Consider the following 20,425-nt stretch of genomic DNA (forward strand, 5'->3'; position numbering starts at 1 on the left):
TTCACAAAATGCCGCCTTTCAATTCTTATCTATATATACGGACTGCACGCGAGCAGCGACATTGAGTTCTAATGCGCCGCGCGAAGGGTTTTTTTTAATACTACGTCGGTGGTAAACAAGCACACGGTCCGCCTGATGGAAAGCGGTCACCGTCACCTATGGACGCCAGCAGCAACTGAAGGAGTTTCACGTGCGCGTTGCCAACCCATTAATTAGAAACTTGTACAGTACCTTTTGCTGTGTTAAGTACACAGCAAAAAAGAGTGTACAAGTTCTAAGGAGGGTTTGGGTTGCCGACGACTCAAAGGACAATAGAATCGTCGAATTGAGAGGTTTACTTAACTATAAAGTAAGATTACAAGGTATGTTACAACATAGAGTAAAAGCGGCCTAAGAAGATTGTCATTCCAGTATTTTACAGTTAAAAAAAATCTTATTACTCGTGGGGTTTTCTTTACCCAGAATATTCTGGTAGTATTAAATTATTTGTACATACGTGCTAAGTGTGTTTTTCTAGTATACATATTTTTTTATGTATATTTGCCTTGCCATTAATTTACCCCCTTAACTTGGGGTCAAAAATCAAATTAACAGTTGAATTTGAGTTATGTTTACGCTGCATCGGCTTGAGTTGCCGCATCTACTTTATTTAGAAAACTACATGGACCAATGTGCCATCATTATTTTCATTACACCCTGTAGAAGGTCGCATCTGACACAGTATAATAAAGAGTACTATCGTCCAGTATGGCCACTCCCGCTCCCCGCTGAAAGTGCCGCCCACCATCTCTCGGTTACCTCACAGTTACCGCCTGTCAAAAACGCGAACAGTCGACCTGTCATATTTCACTCATAAGCATAGTACGCGTTCACCTACACGAGCTTTGACTGTGTGCTAGGAACGCGCCTCTTTCATATATTTGATCGCCATTATCCAACGTGTGATCGATTTTTGAAAAATTTATGAAATTTGATTTTAGACAGACTTGGGTGACTAATCACTACATAGTATAAAACAAAGACGTTTCCCGCTGTCTGTCCTTCTGTATGCTTAGATGATGATAATGTTTAGATCTTTAAATCTATGTAACGGATTTTGATGCGGTTTTTATCAGGTCGCTAGTAAATATATAATGTTTTTCACAGCCCTTACGCGCAAATTTATAATCGTATATAATAAATACAGGCAAGAATGGCAAACTTTTGCCACCTACGTCTCTTTCTTAAATATAACAAACGAAAGTGACGCGTAGCGTAACGTACATAATAATAAATGCCATAACTTATACTTAGGTACGACCACTTTGCCAGTAGAAAGAAGGCGATCACCGCAACCCAAGGACACCCGAAACAAGAAGGGTTTGAGGTGCGCTGCCGTTGCTGGCCTTTAAGACGGGAATACGTTCTTTTTTTTTTTGGACCCTTTACGATTTTTGAGGTCACCCTTTACGATTTTTTTATCTGTCTTCGGTTTCTACTGACACTGTAGCGGTGCCAGAGTATATATGTTTACTTCTTAGAGGTGCTAGAGAGCTTCTGTAGCCGTGCCTTCAAGCCGCCTTCTTTTTTCGGTTGCACTATACTTTGAGATTTTCGTTCTTCTTGATGCTTCTTGGCTTCTTTTAGTCTATAAATAAGTTTAAATATAAGATTAGAACACAGGAGATGGTTTATCTTATGGTAGATAGTTTTTAATATGTTTAATATAGTATTAGCACATGTGCTAATACTATATTAAACACAACACACACATAGTAGCACAACTTGATGCAGTAAAGTGTTTCGACATTCGTAGATAATACATATATTTTTAAATTAAAATGTTCCAAGGGGGACAAACTCACACAGATGGTCAAACAAATCTTGTCACTTAAAAAGGCACGATTAAAATTTCTATGGGAATTAAACCTTCGCCCCTACATTTTCAATGAAATTTAGGTGTTATGATTCGTCATTGATTCCGCCAGCGTCAAGGTTTAGGAAGGTACAATTGGCCGGTGAGGCCCTACATTTTTCAAATTTGCCGGCTGTTTTTACTGCCAAGATTTGGTTCTCTCTGTAATTTTTGTTAACAAATTCACTCTGTTTAGTATACTTTTTGGTTTGTTAGAATTGTAATTTCTGTCAATTGTGGGCTAACAAAAGAAATATATGTATCTTATATCCAGGGAGCGTACTTTTCGTGCCGATGACATCAATTTGACGTCACGCTTCATATAGGGTGATCACAAATTGTTTTATTGTAAATTATTAATCATTAGTCATCAATCATTTTAAGTTATGAATTTCTGTGCGTGGTAATGAATGCAAGAAGGATAGTGTGCTTTACGTTAGAGAGGAATTCTCTTTTCTACGCATTTATTGTTATGTTTTGTTAACAATACTATTTAATTAATTTTTTTTATAAAAACAAATCAAATAATTTTATTCACGTTTCACATTTCAAGTAGGTAGGTATTATTTATGCCACATGTAAATGGACTACTGTATTTGAAGTAATTTGTACACGATTAAAATGATTGACGACTAATGATTAATAATTTACAATAAAACTATTTGGGATCAGCCTATACGGAGCGTGACGTCAGATTAATGTCATCGGCATGAAAAGTACGCTCCCTGCTTATATCTATTGCAAAAGTCAGTGCACTTTTATAAGCTGCATAAAAAATAGACTTCCGCAATGGTTCTTTATAACAATACCAACTAAAACTTACTTCTCCTTAATAGCAATCTGCTCCTCCTTCTTATAAATATCCTTAAAATCGCTGCAAAAACTCGTCCACAGCGAAAAAAATTCCTTCGGCTCGCAATCCTCCAACTTGCCAACTTTAGGAGTATATTGATAGAACTTCACGGTCGCAAGAACTTGCTTCGACACTCTTCTAGATTTTCGTGTTCTGCTTTCAACTTTTCTTCAGCGGCGGTGAGAAAAGTGCCCATTTTCTCTTCGAAAACATCTATGCGCTTTGGTTCGGTCTCTTCGGGGCTCCGTTGTGCGTCGGTTTTTTCTAGAACTTTCTTGGTTTTCTCTTTGCACGCTGCAAGATAAAAATATGGGTTAGTATAACATTTGACTGATCTGGCATTTGAGTGTCCTAGGTCAGAATTCAGATAACGGGATTTAGGTATTTGTGTGATAAACGCAAATATTAGGTAATTAAGAGTTTTCTGAATAATTAATTAGACTTATATTGACCAATCAAATAATAAATCAATATTGAAAAATCAAGAATCACAGTCTATATTCCGGACAATATAAGACTAATTAATTATTTGAGATTTGCCATACCTAACTGGAGTGCATATATAATTGAATTAGAAGTACTAATTGAACTGAATGAACGGTCTCTTACAGCAGTACTCGTTTAATCATATATTCATATAATTTTCACCACACCAACTGGTAAAGATCAATTTTGCTATTCGAAAACGGATAGCAAAACTGCATTTTATCCACAAGAGTGCAAAGTAATATCATACAAATTTTAACTCGATGCCTCAAGCTGGCTGGTAGAATTTTCCTACAAATGATTATTTTGAATCAAAAATATTGATTATATTGCTGGATTTGATTTAGTTTGATGTTTTATAGTCAATATTTTGTTCGTGTTGGTGTGGTGAAAAAAATTGTGTTTCACTCGGTGGCAAAGTTTGTTTAACCTACGTGCCTTGAAACCCTCGCAACGCTCAAGATTCCAATTTTTGAAACTTGGAATTCAATATTGGAATATTTCGCTTACTCGGGTATCAATATTGGCACATGCGGCTAAACAACAACTTTGCCCCCTTGTAAAACAAATAATTATTATATTATTATTTAGTATTATAAATAGGAAAGTGTGTATGTCTGTTTGTTTGTCAATGGAGCAACGAATTGAGGTTATTTTTTAAGTGGAGGTAGTTGAAGGAATGGAGAGTGCCATAGGCTACTTTCTGTTTCTTTCTAACCCCCTATTTGAGCATTTCGCAATTTTATAATTCAACGCGAGCTAACCACGGGCAAAAACTAGTAGTGCATAATTTCTTCTTGAAATTTTCGCTTGTATGTACGATGAAGTGGATTAAGTCTCTGTCGAGTGAGTCACCTGTTAGTTGTTGAGTGAGGTCGGCGAGCGACTTGGCGACGTCCGCGAAGTCAATGGCGGCCGCTCTGGCCACGTCGCCCGGCTCGGGCACCGGCAGCGGAGTGCCCACGCCGGCCGCCCGCATGTACGTGCGGACGATGAAGTGGAGCAGCGTCACCGTTGAGCGCTTTGACTGGAACAAGGTATATTGCGTGAGGCTTTGGTATAAGATTGCATGTTTCCTTTTGAAGAAAGACAATAAAAGGGTTATTCTTAGACAAATTTACTAAGTTCTGCGGCACCTAAGCTCAATAAGGATTAAAATAATAAATAAAATATTGTGTGCTTACTCGGCCTCTCATTAAAAATTGGGCTTCTGAAAAAAATCAAACATCATTTAGAGGCAGATTAGGCACACTTACTGTCACGCATCTCTTGAAATTGACATTGACACATCACATGGCGACCCTGCCCTAATTTTTATCTCGCGCAGGAGAGCAAGTATCTCGAAACTTAGTACTTATTATTAATAAGTATCTTGAGGAAACTATATAGGCAAGGAAAACGGAATATAAGGGTATAATATAATATAATCTTGACGTCCTTCAGTTCCTTAGACAGCCATCGTCAGCCTAGCCGTGTTGTCCATTGTAGCCATCGGATGTTTGACTTATGGCGATCACATCACATGGCGACCCCGCCAAAGTTGGTAAGTAAGTACCTTATTGAGTTAAGAGAGTATTGCATTATTATTGAGTAGACTAGCCCAGTTACCTATAATCTAAGTTGCTACATCACATGGCGACCCCGCCAGAGTTGATAAGTACCTTAACGTCCTTGAGTTTCGAAAGTATCTCATCTCAAGCGCGAAGTCTAACTCAATACGACTGCATCACCTCACATGGCGACCCCGTCAAAGTCGGCAAGGACCTTAACTCTCATGAGTGTGGAGAGCAGAGAGCAGGTATCTTGAGACAGACACCTTGGCGCTAGCCTTGGTCGAAACTTGTTGTTAATAAGTACCTTAACGTCCTTGAGTTTGGAGAGTATTTCAAGCCCGAATCCGTCAGCCTGGCCGCGCTGTCCGTTGCCGCCGTTCATGTAGTTGCCTAGTGTTAGATGATCGCGAACACCCGCTTTAGCGCCTCACTTGTCATTAAAAACTGAAAAGAAGAATAGTAACTATAATAGTGGCATAGCTTGAAAAATCAATAAATACAACTTTGATATAAATGTAAAAAATATACTTTAAAAACAAATTTGTTAATTAATTCACCCTGCCTATAAAATGCGTATGAAAATTGGTTGAGAATTGCAATTTGTAGAGGATAACATTTGAACATACAAAAGCACTTGCTCGAGTTGAATCGAACTTTCACTGACGTTCGGTAAATCATTATCATTGTCATATATTAGGAAAGATTTTTCAAAGTGAAAAATATTTTTTTAGTTATCGGTCTACTAAAACTTGTTCTCAAACTCTGCTTCAAAACGCGACTCTCTACTATTTGCACCCAACGTGTGCTGGGTTTCTTCGGCCATCTGAGCAGGACCGCACCAGATAGTCTAGAGAAGCTCACAATCACGGGACGCATGGCAAGGAAGCGAAGAAGTGGAAGCATGGGCACGCGTTGGGCAGACAGAATAACGTCTGTGACAATTAGACCACTTTGCAGGCTAGCATGCACCGGGCCCAAGATCGAGTGGCGTGGAGACAACTGGTGAACAGCATCCACATTCGTCACGTCCCTCAGCCATGAGGATACGAAAAGGAAGAAGAAAACTTGTTATTCATTATGTTTAGCTTATGCACCACATACTGATGCCTACATGGAAGGTTTGCAGATAAAAATTGATTAGCATATGTACCTCACAAGTATGCTTCAAGTTATCCAACTTGTGCATGGTGGTACTGACTGCATCCTCGAACTCCGCTTGGAACATGAAGCAGGATATCCGCTCCGCGAAGTTGGGAATACCGGAGAGGTCGTGCAGGAACGCTTCTGGCTTGTCTAGTGGCACGTCTGGCTTGGTTTTTAAGTGGTGTTTAATCTGGGACAGCTCTTCGTCGGTCGCTCTCTGAAAGAGGGATAATAATCCATACTAATATTACAAATGCGAAAGTGTGTGTGTCTGTTTGTTTGTCCGTCTTTCACGGCAAAACGGAGCGACGAATTGGTAATTTTTAACCCCCGACGCAAAAACGGAGGGGTGTTATAAGTTTGACGTGTCTGTCTGTCTGTCTGTCTGTTTGTCTGTGTGTGTGTCTGTCTGTGGCACCGTAGCTCCCGAACGCATGAACCGATTTAGATTTAGTTTTTTTGTCTGAAAGCTGAGTTATCGGGAGTGTTCTTAGCCATGTTTCATGAAAATCGGTCAACTATGTCGCAGTCGGGGGTTTTTTCAAAATTTTAATTTTGTGGTTAGGTTACGCGGGATGGAGAGACATAGCTACGTTTTGCCTCTTTCAAAAGCCGCAGGCAAAAGCTAGTTTTCTATATTGTAGAAGAGTTCCTTATGTACAAGTATTGCTGAAAACCATTAATTATAAATTCAATGTATTTTTACACAATTTTTTTGACATTTAGAATTTATTCTAGAAGTTTTTATACTAGTATTTTTTTATACAATTTAGATTGATATCATTTTATTAAATCAATGTAGTTTTAAAACAATATTGTTTATTGCACCAATAAATTGCTCTGATATTTAGAATAAGATGAATATTGTACACTGTTGACAATTTAAAAGTGCTTATTGTAAGCCTATTTGAATAAAGAATATTTTGATTGATTGATTGATATGCAACTGAAAGAATTTTGTACATTGACCCGCTCGTTTCTTTCCCCCTTAATCATAATATTAAGTTATTAAGCCGATAATGTTCGTTTGTCCCTTTCTATCACACCAGTACGTCGGAAAGGGACAAACGAACAAAAAAAGCTCTGCATAGTTGCGGACATGTATACAAGATGTAGTAGTTCAAAAATTTCTGAATGGGGGAAGAGAAAAATTGCACTGTCTGAAACTTGAAAATGTCATCATAAATGTAGTAAATATTAATGCTCAATCAAACCCACTTTACCCACTATTTTGCCAAGTGGCGACACTTAATTAGTAGATTATTTAAAACCTCTACTATAAACTTGAAATTAATGTCATATACATAGAAAAAGTGACAAAGGCCTCCAAAGCGTCCCGAGCGGCGAGCTGGAATCGAATCAACGTCCTCAGTTTACCGGACGGATGCCTGAACCGCTCGGCCATCGGATCATGAAGGCAAAGGTCGAAAATTTCAATTATATGACAATTTCCGAAGGCTCGTGGCACCCTCTGCCATCCCTGAGGTAGAACAGTATCTACTTTAGATTATTTCAAAGTACTAAGGACAGCTTTGATCAAACATGTATGGTTTTTAAACCCAAAATTTCAATTCTTACCATTTCATATATCTGCTGCAACGCCTCCAAACTCACAACCGAAGTATCAAAATTATAAATCGCATTCTCTATCTCCGAAAACTCAACATGTAAGCTCTGCGCCAAAATGCCCACATTCTGTGATCGCTTGCTCTCCAGTATTTTAACCGGCTGGATTTTCGTCTTCACTTCAACCTTTTTTTTGACCGGTGCTTTGACGACTTGTCTCGAGAAGAGGTCTGCGAATTCGTCGATGTTGTCTAGGTTGGTCTCTTCTATTTCGAGCCAGAGCGGCTTGAGGGAGGCCTGCGGGGCCTCGCCGGAGGCCTGCGGCGCGGGAGGGGCGAGGATGCGCGTCCAGTATAGAGGTTTCATTGGCGCCGCGGGCTTTACCGGAATCTTTCTTAAGGCTGGAAATGAAATAAAACGTTTTGAGTTGTCGTCATGTCTTTTTGTAATAAAAATGCCACAAGGCCTTTTTTTTAGATTCTACATATAGTAGGCATAAAATAGTAAAAAGAAAAAATGAGCGCGCCACTTTAAAATGCCTGAACAAAGCAAATTAAAAAATTGGAAATTGTCTAATTTATGTACATTTTAGACGTGGGATTTTTTCCTAATCATAACATAAACAGACACAAATTTAAATAGAATAATTATAAATAGGTTAGTTAAATTTGACAAACGTTTAAGAATAAAAAAATAATATAGTACTCACTCGCTCTCTGCATAGTCCAGCCGCCTACAGGTGGAGCCGGGAAGGGCGCAGGGCCCATGCTCGGCGGCGGCGGCGCGGGCGCCGGCGGCGGAGGGGGACCCATGCCCGGCATGGGGGGTGGTGGAGGACCCATACCGGGCATAGGTGGTGGTGGGGGCCCCATTCCCGGCATTGGGGGCGGCGGTGGCCCCATACCCGGCATAGGAGGAGGTGGGGGCCCCATACCAGGCATGGGAGGAGGTGGGGGCCCCATAGCGGGCATAGGTGGCGGTGGTGGCGGCATCGGCGGGGCAGGTGGCCCCGTACAAGGCATCGGTGGGGGAGGAGGCCCCATATTGGGCATCGGTGGAGGAGGTGGCCCCATATCGGGCATCGGAGGGGGTACGGGACATGTTTCTGGCATCGGTGGAGGCATAGGAACTAGATCGGGCATCGGTGGAGGCGGTGGAACAGGTGAAGGAGTTTTTGGAGGAGAGCTTGTAATAGTTGCTATTGGTTTTTTAACGGTGGAGAGATCTGTTGAAGTAGATACATTTGATGAGATGGGAGAAGTCGGTTTCGAGGCTTGTGATTTGTCGGGAGATGTGGGGGGAGGTGGGTCTGTCGTAGGCTCCAAAGACTCCGGTAGAGGAGGCGCGGGTGGCACAGTCTTCAGGCTGCTCGGTTCTGATGTTTGCTTTTGTTTAGCATCACTTTGTAATTTTGATGAAATGCATGTGCTCTCTATTAGTAACTTACTAGTTTCAGTTGCCATTGTATTAACTTGAACATCATTATTTCTATATAATACTTCTGTAATTGGAATGTTTACTGCTGCCTTTGATTCACTGTCTTTCCTAAGTATATCGGAGGAACATTCATGAGTACTACTAGTAATTAAATCGGTGTTGGTAATACTAAAGAACGAAGCTTCTGAGCTTCCTAAGGAGTCTGTTAAAGCTTTTTCTGATGTTTCTTTAACATCTTTTTCTTCATTTTTATCCAGTCTTTCATTGTCAGGTTCTTTATGTGCTTCATAATCTCGTATTTTATTTAGCTTACAATAATTTTCTATGCTATCAGATCCTTCACTTTGAATGTTAATAGGTTCAGTATTACAAGCTACTGTGCTTACATCTAAATCTCTTGTTCTTACACACTGATTAGTGGGCGAAGATATCACAGGTTCGGGAAGTGTTTCTATGGAAGTTTGTATCTCTTTGTCTACTGATTTGCTTAGTTTCTCGGGATAATCAAAACAGTTTTCCAAATTTTTGTTGATTGTTTCAATTTGAGCGGTTAATTTTAATTTCTCAATTTGTAATTCTAAATCTATTAGTCTATTTCTGAGCTGCGCTATGACTGCTTTTGCTTCTGCTATATCGGCTATTTCATCATTGTTGTTTTGGTTGGTGTATCTGTGGTTTTCGTTGCGCATGTTTGTGATGTGCTCCTGGGCGATGCTGTAGACATCCTTGTCTGGCCAGGAGACAAGCAACCGTCCAGGGGTGATGGGCTGAGAGATGGGGGTTTCCATGTGGGCCCAGTAGTACATTAAATTAGGCTACAACAAAAAAATATTATAGCTTTAAACATAGGCAATAAAATCAATACTATACTATTATGACAAAGGACTAAACAGAAAGACCAAGCTCATACAAGAATTTCTAGCATGAAATCTTAACATGACAAAGAAATGATATCTGTTTCCTACTGAAATAGATGACTCTGCCTTTCATAAATTTGTTTCATTACACAGTTATGAGAGCAAATATAAATGACTTAAACATGCAAATCGCTCAGTATGAACATGTATGCAAATTTCTCAGAGGCAAGAACAGATACTGCTATGTACAGCAGAAATAACATTTTTTGAATATAAAGAGTAATAAGAACATATTTGTAAATTGTATAATATAGAAACTATTAATCTATTTGATTTGCAAGTGTTTTAGACACTCAAACACTGAAGTCTGTTAAATTAGGTGGAATTACAACTTTATATACCAGAATTAGTTAAAATTCCAATTAAACCAATATCTCAATTCAAGGCAAGTAACATTTTGAACAGAATTGACAGAAACATAAAAAGTTAATGTTAATAACATGACTAAGTTTATTCATGCATAAAACCAGAATATCTACCTTAAAAATATTCTCCGTGGGCGCATCCTTATCTGGGATCTGGCGGAGCACCCCCGCGGCTAGCAGGTGCGTACAGTATTGAATTCCAAGGCTTTTCAGGTCTTGTGCGCACAGGAGGTTTTTCAAGTAACTGTTCTCCGCGATCGACGATATGAACCAGTTGAGGAGCATAAGCCCTGAAGTATAAATAGTACAAATGGATATCAAAGGGAATTTGGAAACCGAACATTAATAACAAGTTAATTTACTAATTTATAACAGTAGTTTTAGTTTACTCATTAATCGGCTGACATTGATAGAACGAATGTCACTATGACAATTGTGGGGCGTATTTTGCGTAGATAAAATACTTGCGGCATGCTGTGTAAACAATACAGACGAGCGGTTTCTGACTGGGGTTGTTTCATGGTTGTTTTGTTTTAAACTTTGGAACAGTGACCTTGTCAGTAGACAGTGACGGTTAATGTAAGTGTAAGTAATATCAATTAAATAATTAACATTTACGATAAAATATTTTTGGCATCGTAAATAATAAATTGTCTTATTGAATTTAGACGGTCAACCAATTCTTAACACTAAAAAGGCGGCAAGTTTGTAAAATTATAATACCCTTAACCCGTATGGTCTTATTTAAACATATATTATGGTACTTATTTTGTATTTTAAATTATTATTTAGCACAATAATTAATTCATTTTAAAGGTTCCTTTTCCACAATATTAGCATATTTAAATAAATAAGAATTTAATATTGGCCACTTTTGGTCAAAAAATATGCAAATGCCGTTTAAAAAGAATTACTTTTTCTTTTTAATTTATGCTAAATGGCAAATGTGAAAGTGCCTGTATCCTACAATAAATGTTTAAAAAGGTGCTTATGTAAAAAGGTTGGTTAGAGCAAGGCTGTACGAGAAGACCGTGAAAAATAAAATGAACGCAATATGACACGCGACAGTGCGCGTCGCAACGCACGGATTTAATTGGCCCCATAAAGCAGGGTATCTTAAAGTGGGGTCCGAGGGAAGTAAGCAGTACTTTTCTGTACAATTCTTCGAAGTTCCTGCGTCAACACTTCCTTTTTTGAAAAACATACCTAGGGTGACCTATTATTATAAAACTTACTTTGCAGACTTTCTTTCCGGACACGAATTATGTACATCAATGGACACTTCTCAACATACTCCAGTACCAACAGCACTCTCTTAACGTCATACACAGCTTTTATTTCAACATGTTTCATTTTCACCACAAAAACAGTATATTGAGAGGACAAGCGTATGAACAATGACAATTTTGGTAGTTTTCTTGGCTCACACAGTACCAACGCCCGGCTGAATCTTTTAACTTTAAAAACTTTTTTCGGGACAAACTTGAAGTCTTCAAACGCAGTGTATTCATCATTGTGTAAGCCAAGAATGGTCACAATGTCATGAATGCCCTCTTGTCTATCTCTGTACTTGCTTAGAAGTTTCACATAATTAAAATGGGCTCTTGAAGAACTAGTAAAGTTCACGCGGTTCGTTGCTAGCTGCATCACTTAATTTTGAATTAATTTCGTCTAATTAGTGAGATAGTAAGCGTTCTTAGTCACGTATGCACTGTTACTGGCGTTATCCGTATCATATGTAATCGTTTTAATAGAGATAAGAGGCGGAATATCTTGTCTTATGCCTGTGCGTTAATATACAGCATGACGTAGGTTAGTTAGGCAGGTTTTCTGTTTTAAAGTGTTTGTATGCTAGGTCATAATGCTTAGATCCCAATACTAGCGAACGTACCCGTACCTATTCTATTGCTATATCTAGAATACACTTTTTAATACTATTCAGACAAATGGGTAGGTAAAGTTAAGTTCTCGCACACAACACGTCTTTTGAAATTTACCGATTCGTAAGAAACAAGACTCAATCAAACAAACAAGCAAACTACAAAATCGACCATAATGTTTCGGGATATTTTGCAAAAATCGTGAACTTTCAGTCACTAGTTTTAGTAGTGAATGCACTACATTTAGGGCTAGGTACTATGGCTAGGTATACCTATCGTTATTCACCACTTATTGAACTTATTCACCTCAACTCTTGCGTTGACAGGTGTCGGATATAATAGTACATTGTGCAACAAGGGGAGGAAGTTGAATATTACTAACGAGAGTAAGTTAAATCGCGACGGCTTGCCGGAGCGATTTAAAGACTCGAGTTAGTAATATTCAAATACTCCCCGAGTTACACACAATGTTTTTCATCACATTTGAGAGAAAAATACAGAGGAAACAGTTATAAGGCAAACCCTTCAACCGGCGGCGTTGCGACCGGTAGTGTATCTTGATTTAGGTACATCAGATTATTCATATTAAATCCATTGTTTTTGATAACAAACACTTTTTGAACGAAAACAAACTCGAAAATACTGCGTATAAATTAAATGCAATGTTCAAAAAAGCAGATAAATCATATGATTGAACTAAAATTTCACTTATTTTCCATTCAGTTCAATATTTTTATCTGTTGTACCAAAGACCTATATAACTTCGTAAAGACCGATAAAGTCTAAGAAAAAAACGTACCCCAAAACCAAACAAAAAAAGGTACGGTAAGCCAGATGGCGATACACCTTTGGGGTACGCTCGGCTAGATGGCGCTAATATTAATATTTGACATTTTGAAACATATCAAGCTAAGAATATGGGCCAAATTGTCAAAACTGAGGTTCAAAAGTTTTAAGCAGGAGTCGAGAGATGGCAGTCTATGCACTGTGATTACACATTTTACTTTGACAGTCATTCTCTATAATACTTGATCCTCTTTGGTTGTACTCTCCGTTGCTAGGCAACGGTGGGTGCCTCGCGTACGCACGCGGTCAAGCGCGAGTAGAGAGCATGTTGTCAGATTATAAATTATAACAATTTATCTCAGTTAAATTTACGAAATAAATACAAAACACACTGATATAATTGTAAAACATAAATAAAATTAATTTTTAATACCGTATAATGTCTTTTATAGCTTAATAGACAAATTTTTGTTGTGCAATAAAAATCCTTGGCAGATTGAAACATCCTTTGCCTGAAGTATTGTACGGATTGTATTCACTTTTAAAACTAAATCCATTATTCCCTTGGGAATAAAATAGTACATTATGCTTCAGTACACGTAGACGTAATGATACCTTTAAACAGCAAATGTGATGAAAACTGTATTTACTTAGAGGTCATATTGCGGTTGTCATAATAACATGACTACTAGGTAAAGCTAGCTGCCGGTGTATGTTACCTTACTTACAGTCTTACATATTATAAGATGTTGCAACTTTCAAAGAGTACCTAATCGATTATAGGAGAGCTGCTACGACAAAACTTGCATTGCTTTAATCAATTTTGTGTTTTCTACTCATTTCCCAAAAAGCTAAATAAGTGTAAGAGATGCCTTACAGGAATATAGTACATTACGATACAAGTGCGTAAAAAAGGAAGTTCGAAACGAGTGGCGATAAATTAAAACACGACCGAAGGGAGTGTTTTAAATCGACACGAGTTACGAATTTCCTTTTCGCACGTGTATCGTACGACGTTTTTCAGTACAGATGAGCCTCCGAAGTTTCGACCTGGCATATAATGAACCACTTCTCGAACTAGTGCGTAAAAAAACGACCATCTGTACTGAAAAATTAGGTTCATCTTTGTTTTATTTATTTATTACTTTTATTAGGTAACTATTTTTTTATTTATAGTGAAGATTAAACCTGCAAACAGCAAATAACTACCCCGAAAACATAGTAGGCGAATTACTTATAGTAGTTAATGTTATGTTATGCGGTATTACAAGGTAAGTATTAAGATGGACAACAAAAGTGAGTATTAAGTATCCATTAACCTTAATGATATTCTACAAAGAAATACATTTTAAGGCATATTAAAATTACATTATAACAAACAGATATGAAGATATATCTTATACATAATTTTGGTTAGTTACAAAACGATTTATTTTGACTTGATATTGATATACCTTTAGCCTTTGTATGTTATGTTGTGGATACAAATCCATACTAATATTATAAATGGGAAAGTGTGTGTGTCTGTTTGTTTGTCCGTCTTTCACGGCAAAACGGAGCGAAGAATTGACGTGATTTTTTAGGTGGAGATAGTTGGAGGGATGGAGAGTGACATAGGCTACTTTTTGTCTCTTTCCAACGCGAGCGAAACCGCGGGCAAAAGCTAGTAAAGTTATATATCTACCTACACGCCCCAGTCACACATTTTTTATGGAATTTTGGACTAGGTAGGTACCTACTTATTTTTTTAGCGTAAGCTACGCGACGTTCCGAAGACTGTTGAAAGTTGAAATGACGTGTTGCTAATAACGCTAATTGCTACATTTTTTTGAAACGATAACTGCTAAAGGCCGAATCGAACCTTCAAACTTTTCAGGGGTGCTGTGCTTGCGGCTTCGAAAGCTAGTCTACTTTCGCGACTGGAATTTTCCGAAGCAAGTTGGAATCCGGTACTTCCAGTTCGTCGCTCACCTTTCTACACTACTGTAAAGGTAAATGTTGTGTTTTGTTAAGATCTTACCTTCAAACTTCTCATACAGCTGGAAGTTGAGCTTCTCCGGTACGAAGTTGGGGCGCTGCACTTTTGGCTCAGAATGCTTGTCTAGAGTGAGCGACGCGACTTTCCGAAGCACGTTGGACTCCGGTAGCGCGTCGCTCACGCTCAATGTTCGTCGTTCTTCTGAAACTGTTAATTAAATGTAAGCGTTTGATCCACTGAATTAGTTTGCTAATTTTGCTATATGTATTTGCGATATCGTGAAGCGTGAGTGTTGCTAAATAAATATGGTAAATTAGGTTAAAAACTTATTTTAAAAGAAGCTAATTTCCTACAGGTACAGCAACTGACAATAAAATGTTACTTTTCAATGATCTACAAATAAGATCGTGCTTGCTAAATATTTTTTCACCACACCAACTGGTAAAGTTTCTTTGCTATTCGAAAATTCGAAAACAGATAAAAAAATTGCATTTTATCCACAAGGGGGCAAAGGAATCTCATACAAATTTTAACTCGATGTCTTAATCTGGCTGCTAGATGTTATCTATAAATGATGATTTTGAATCATAAATATTGAATAAATTGATGGATTTCATTTATTTTGATGTTTTATAGTCAGTATTTTGTTCGTGTTGGTGTGGTGAAAAATTTTGTGTTTCACTCGGTGGCAAAATTTGTTTAACCTTCGTGCCTTGAAACCCTCGCAACGCTCAAGATTCCACTTTTTGAACCACTCGCTACGCTCGCGGTTCAATATTGGAATCTTTCGCTTACTCGGGTATCAATATTGGCACGTGCGGTTAAACAACTACTTTGCCCCCTTGTAAAACAAATAACTAATATTGCGGCCTTCGAAGGACACAATGACTGTACAATGTAGGTTAATTTATAAAATACAGGTACTTTCTAGTTTGGTATAAATTCACTTAGTTTAAATAAATATCACGTTATACTTAAGTAATTAACATACCTAGGTATGCTACGCAATTTTAAAGCAATTATACCCAATTACCTAATTCCTTTCGGTAATAATAAAGACTACTATTCACGTCTCCTGAGGCCAATAAGTGGCTTTAAACGGTAAGTGAAGTATATAATTTCTTCGGACTAATCCACTTTGGTAAAGTCCTCAATCGGATTATTAGCAGATGGATAGAGAGCTGATCACGCATGTAAACTGCCGACTTGCAAGTCTAGGTATTGCTAGGTAATAACTTAGGAGTTAGAAGTGACTCAGTATTAGGTCGTCCGCGTCGACTCGCGGGTGAATTGAACCCTTGCAACGCTCAAGTTTTCACTTTTAGAACCAAACGCTACGCTCGTGGTTCGATATTTGAAATTTTTCGCTTGCCCCGGTATCAATATCAATACTGGCTTGTGCGGTAAACAACAAATTTGCCCCCTGTAAAACAAGTAACTAAATCACAATATAAACTCTTACAAACTTTTTTCAGATTATAGAATTGACGAGATCACCACACCAACAGAGAGACTACAGAGTTTTTTTTTTAACTTTAAAACGGACGAGAACGTTACATACCTATTCATTTGATGATAGATTTCATAATCATAATCATTTTATTGGTAATATAGTTATTTGTTATACAAGGGGGCAAAATTTTAACGCCGAGTGTGGAATTGAAAAACGAGCAAGTGAAAGGATACGAGCGAAGCGAGTGGTTCGAGAATAGAATCCTGAACTTGCGAGTTTTTTAACACACGAGAAGTAATAGTTATTTGTTATACAAGGGGGCAAAGTTGTATTTTAACTCCGAGTGTGGAATTGAAAAACGAGCAAGTGAAAGGATTCTCTAGTTGAACCACGAGCGAAGCGAGTGGTTCGAGAATAGAATCCTGAACTTGCGAGTTTTTTAACACACGAAAGTAAAATACATTTGCACCCGAGTGTAACACAAAACTTTTCCCTCACTATAGCGAGGAAACTACAACGCAAAAAATGCGTTTATCACTGCTTCCAGTAGTTCCACAGGTGGTAAATCATCTTTATTACTAGATTCACCTACTTTTATCAATTTTAAAGCAGTTAATTTGACTTTATTCAAGGTCAAATTACTTTACCCACTAGTGGATAAAATGCGTTTTTACCCGCTGGTATTAAAGGACAAAACACGTGTTTCCGAGCTAGTGAGGGGGAAAATACATTTGCACCCGAGTGTAACACAAAACTTTTCCCCCCACTACAGCGAGGAAACTACAACGCAAAAAATGCGTTTACCACTGCTTCCAGTAGTTCCACAGGTGGTAAATCATCTTTATTACTAGATTCACCTACTTTTATCAATTTTAAAGCAGTTAATTTGACTTTATTCAAGGTCAAATTACTTTACCCACTAGTGGATAAAATGCGTTTTTACCCGCTGGTATTAAAGGACAAAACACGTGTTTCCGAGTTAGTGAGGGGAAAAATAAATTACATGTCAATATTTCAAATACAATCGTAATAAATAGAGATTATTAGTACAAGACTAGGAACTATTATTGTAAAGAAAGAATTCTTTATAATCATAGAACGTCTGCTCTATAAGCCAATTGCCAATTTCTCATGTCGGCTGGTAGATTAGGATTTTCATTTACGTAGGTAACGATTTAATACATTCAATTTGATGTGATTTGTAATTTACTTAAAGATAAGAAGTTTTTCATAGCGTTGGTGTTGTGAGAATGTTAGTTACACTGCCAAGTTTATCACCGAACGAAAAATCGCCTTTTCGTACAATCATGTTTCAATTATCAAACGAAAAATTACCCCTTTTCGAACAATCATGTTTCAATTTCGTTTGTCCCTTTCTATCACACCAATACGTCATCAAATGGTTTACTTACATGGTTTGGGTTTAGGCGTAGGTGTTTAAGTAAGAGTTAAAAACTAAATTAAGAATGCAAACTTGCTAGAGATCAAGCGATTTCACACTCTGCTACAATAATAAATTGATATTATCATAGATATATAATTGTAGGTTCATGGATATTATCACAATTTTTGCATCAGGGACTTATCTTGTTTTTATTATAAACCTAGATATAATAATTATTTGCTAAAATAAAGTTATTTAAAATTCTTTTACATTGTAAACTACATAATAATTAAGTCCTTTATTACAGAGGTTTTAACGACCTACTAAGGTCATAAAAAACCTAAAAGTACATTTTATTGAAAGAAATCTGAGAAAAATATGTTGTTCATTTCAGTAAGTACAAAAAACAAACATCGCTAATGTATTCTGACTTGCAGATTACAATACTGAGATTTAATGGAATCAAGTTATTGCAAAAAACCGCTTTACTTATTCTGATTATTGTGAACGGATAAGTACTTAGTTTCCAGCAAGAAAGGAGAGCGGTAATAGTAAACAATGTAACAGTTAGTGTATTGTAACTATTGTAAGCTCTACAAACTGGTTTCGCCGCTCACAAGTTCTTTGTTTATTTACATTGAACGTAGGTACATATATATACATTGATATAGGCCTCAACAAGATCTAATGGAAAGATAGTAGGTAAATGATATAAGCGTAATTCATCTGGATGTTTGTCCATCAAGGTTGAAGTGCTGATAAGAATCATTCATAGGTAAACGGAAAGATTTACTTGAATATTACTTGCAGAAAACATTTGGCAGAATAGATCACGAAAAAATGAATGTAAAAAAAGGTTTTCGTTTACAAAGTATCACTGTAAAAAATTACCAATATTTTGTGTTTGTTTATTCAGTTTGACAACTATTAAATGAAAACATTTTTCTTTAAAATCGCTTGCGAAATGTAAGTAGGTACTTTAGAGGCTTAATGTGGCCAACTTAAAACGATTTGTTTTCATTTTTACCGTAAACATTCGCTAATGTATTACGAGTTTGAATGCACAATTCTGTCAATACTGTAACTTTGTATCGCCTATTCTGTACGAGTAGCACATTTGGGCATTGTATTCTGTACAATAAAGAGGGACTAACCATTATCGTGCGGCGGCGCGGGCGCGGGTTTGGGCTCAGACTCGGCGGGCACGGCAGGCACCGGCGGCAGCTCCACCCGGCGGTGCCGCGACACGGTGAACGAGGACTGCGCCGGCGCCGCCTTCAGCCGGTACTCGCGGAACTCGTGCCCGCACTCGTGCGTGAGCCGCTCCAATCTCTCCCCGCGGCTCCCAGACAACCCCATAACATTGTCACTCTTGTCACTGTCATCGAACACGTCAGATTTATCTTCTTTGTCTAGGTCGAGCAAGGAGGTCGCGTCGTCGCCGTCGTGCGGCATGGGAGTGAGCGTGTGCGCGTCGTCGTGCGCGCTGCTCTCGGCCGAGTAGTAGCACTGGTTGAGCTCGACGGCGGCGAGCGGCAGCTGGTCCGCGAGCGAGTCGGGTGTGGAGGGCGCGCGGGTCGCTGACCGCGCCTCTGAGCCCCGGGACACCGTTACCTCCGACTGACTGGCGGACAACGCGCTCCCTCCCGTTTTCGACGCGCACTCGAGCGTGTCGTTATCTGACGCCTCCACTTCAATATTATCGGAGTCGGGCGTTTTATCGAACGTGTCGCCGGCCCCTCGCTTGCCGCCGCTCTTTTTCCTTCCATGTTTCTTGCTGTCCCTGCCGGGTGATTTTCTGTTTTTCAAAAAATTCCGCCCTTTCGCTGGTGACTTGCCCGTCTTACTTTGTTTTTCGTTTCCTTGAATGTTGCCCATTTCTGAAACACTCTTTGCTAATTTACTATTTCTACTTAACGAACTTGTCTGAGGGTTTTCGTTGTTTTTGTAAAAACATTGGGTCTACTATTTACATGGAATATAAAAACTAAGTAGATTTGAGTTTCACAGCCCTCTGGTACCCTTTTGTGCGAGCATGCGCATTTGAGACTCCCGCCGACATGTTTTTCCGTAAATCAATATTTTGGGAGCGTATGGGAAGTGTGTTATGAGCTAGAAACAAAACTTTCCTAATAAAACCAAATAATTTCATCTTAACTACTAAAACCAAATTAACCATTTTAACATGTTATCGGAAAATTAATTTAAAACTTCTTTGTCGATTGTGACTTTCACTGCTGCCCTCTTTCCACTTTAATAGACAACGTTATAAGTATCAATATCCTCAATAGATGGCGTGCACAGTCTCGTTTTATTTCAATGCGAACTACAACAAAGTTCCTACCTACTTCACGGACAATGCAAATAGTTTAACTACGTCTCCGCCGAAAACATGAAAACTTTGCCTTACAAAGCCGATATCAGGGATGATAAGTGTGTGTAGATTTCTGTTTCATGAACTCTATACGGCATTGGTTTCTCTGCCAAACGACTGTTGTAAATTTGAAGATTCAGAAGCGGAAAGCGGCAGTTTTACGAGCCGGGCCGTTGTTATTACAATGGTAGTCAGTGTCTAAATACAATGCCGTAAATTGTGGCATTTGCAAGCCTGTATTTAATGATTCGTGTACTTTTCATGAACTAGGTCAGTGGGTACATTATTATATTTATTATGAAGTTTCAAAACAACATATCGCAAACCAAAACTGTATGCGTTATAGATGGCTATAA

General features: G+C 38.3%; 1 protein-coding gene across 1 annotated transcript; it reads right to left on the reverse strand.

Moving 5' to 3' along the window:
* Positions 1-896: 896 nt before the first annotated feature.
* On the reverse strand, positions 897-19,682 carry LOC125231178 (protein cappuccino). Its single transcript, XM_048136546.1, is given in 12 exon segments — positions 897-1,627; positions 2,718-2,862; positions 2,865-3,041; positions 4,089-4,260; positions 5,091-5,188; positions 5,191-5,230; positions 5,937-6,146; positions 7,508-7,896; positions 8,205-9,747; positions 10,329-10,504; positions 14,901-15,065; positions 18,850-19,682. Coding segments are annotated over 12 exon segments (3,957 nt in total). The 5' UTR covers positions 19,574-19,682; the 3' UTR covers positions 897-1,509.
* Positions 19,683-20,425: the final 743 nt, after the last annotated feature.

This window comes from Leguminivora glycinivorella, chromosome 1, assembly GCF_023078275.1.
Source record: "Leguminivora glycinivorella isolate SPB_JAAS2020 chromosome 1, LegGlyc_1.1, whole genome shotgun sequence".
Taxonomy (NCBI): domain Eukaryota; kingdom Metazoa; phylum Arthropoda; class Insecta; order Lepidoptera; family Tortricidae; genus Leguminivora; species Leguminivora glycinivorella.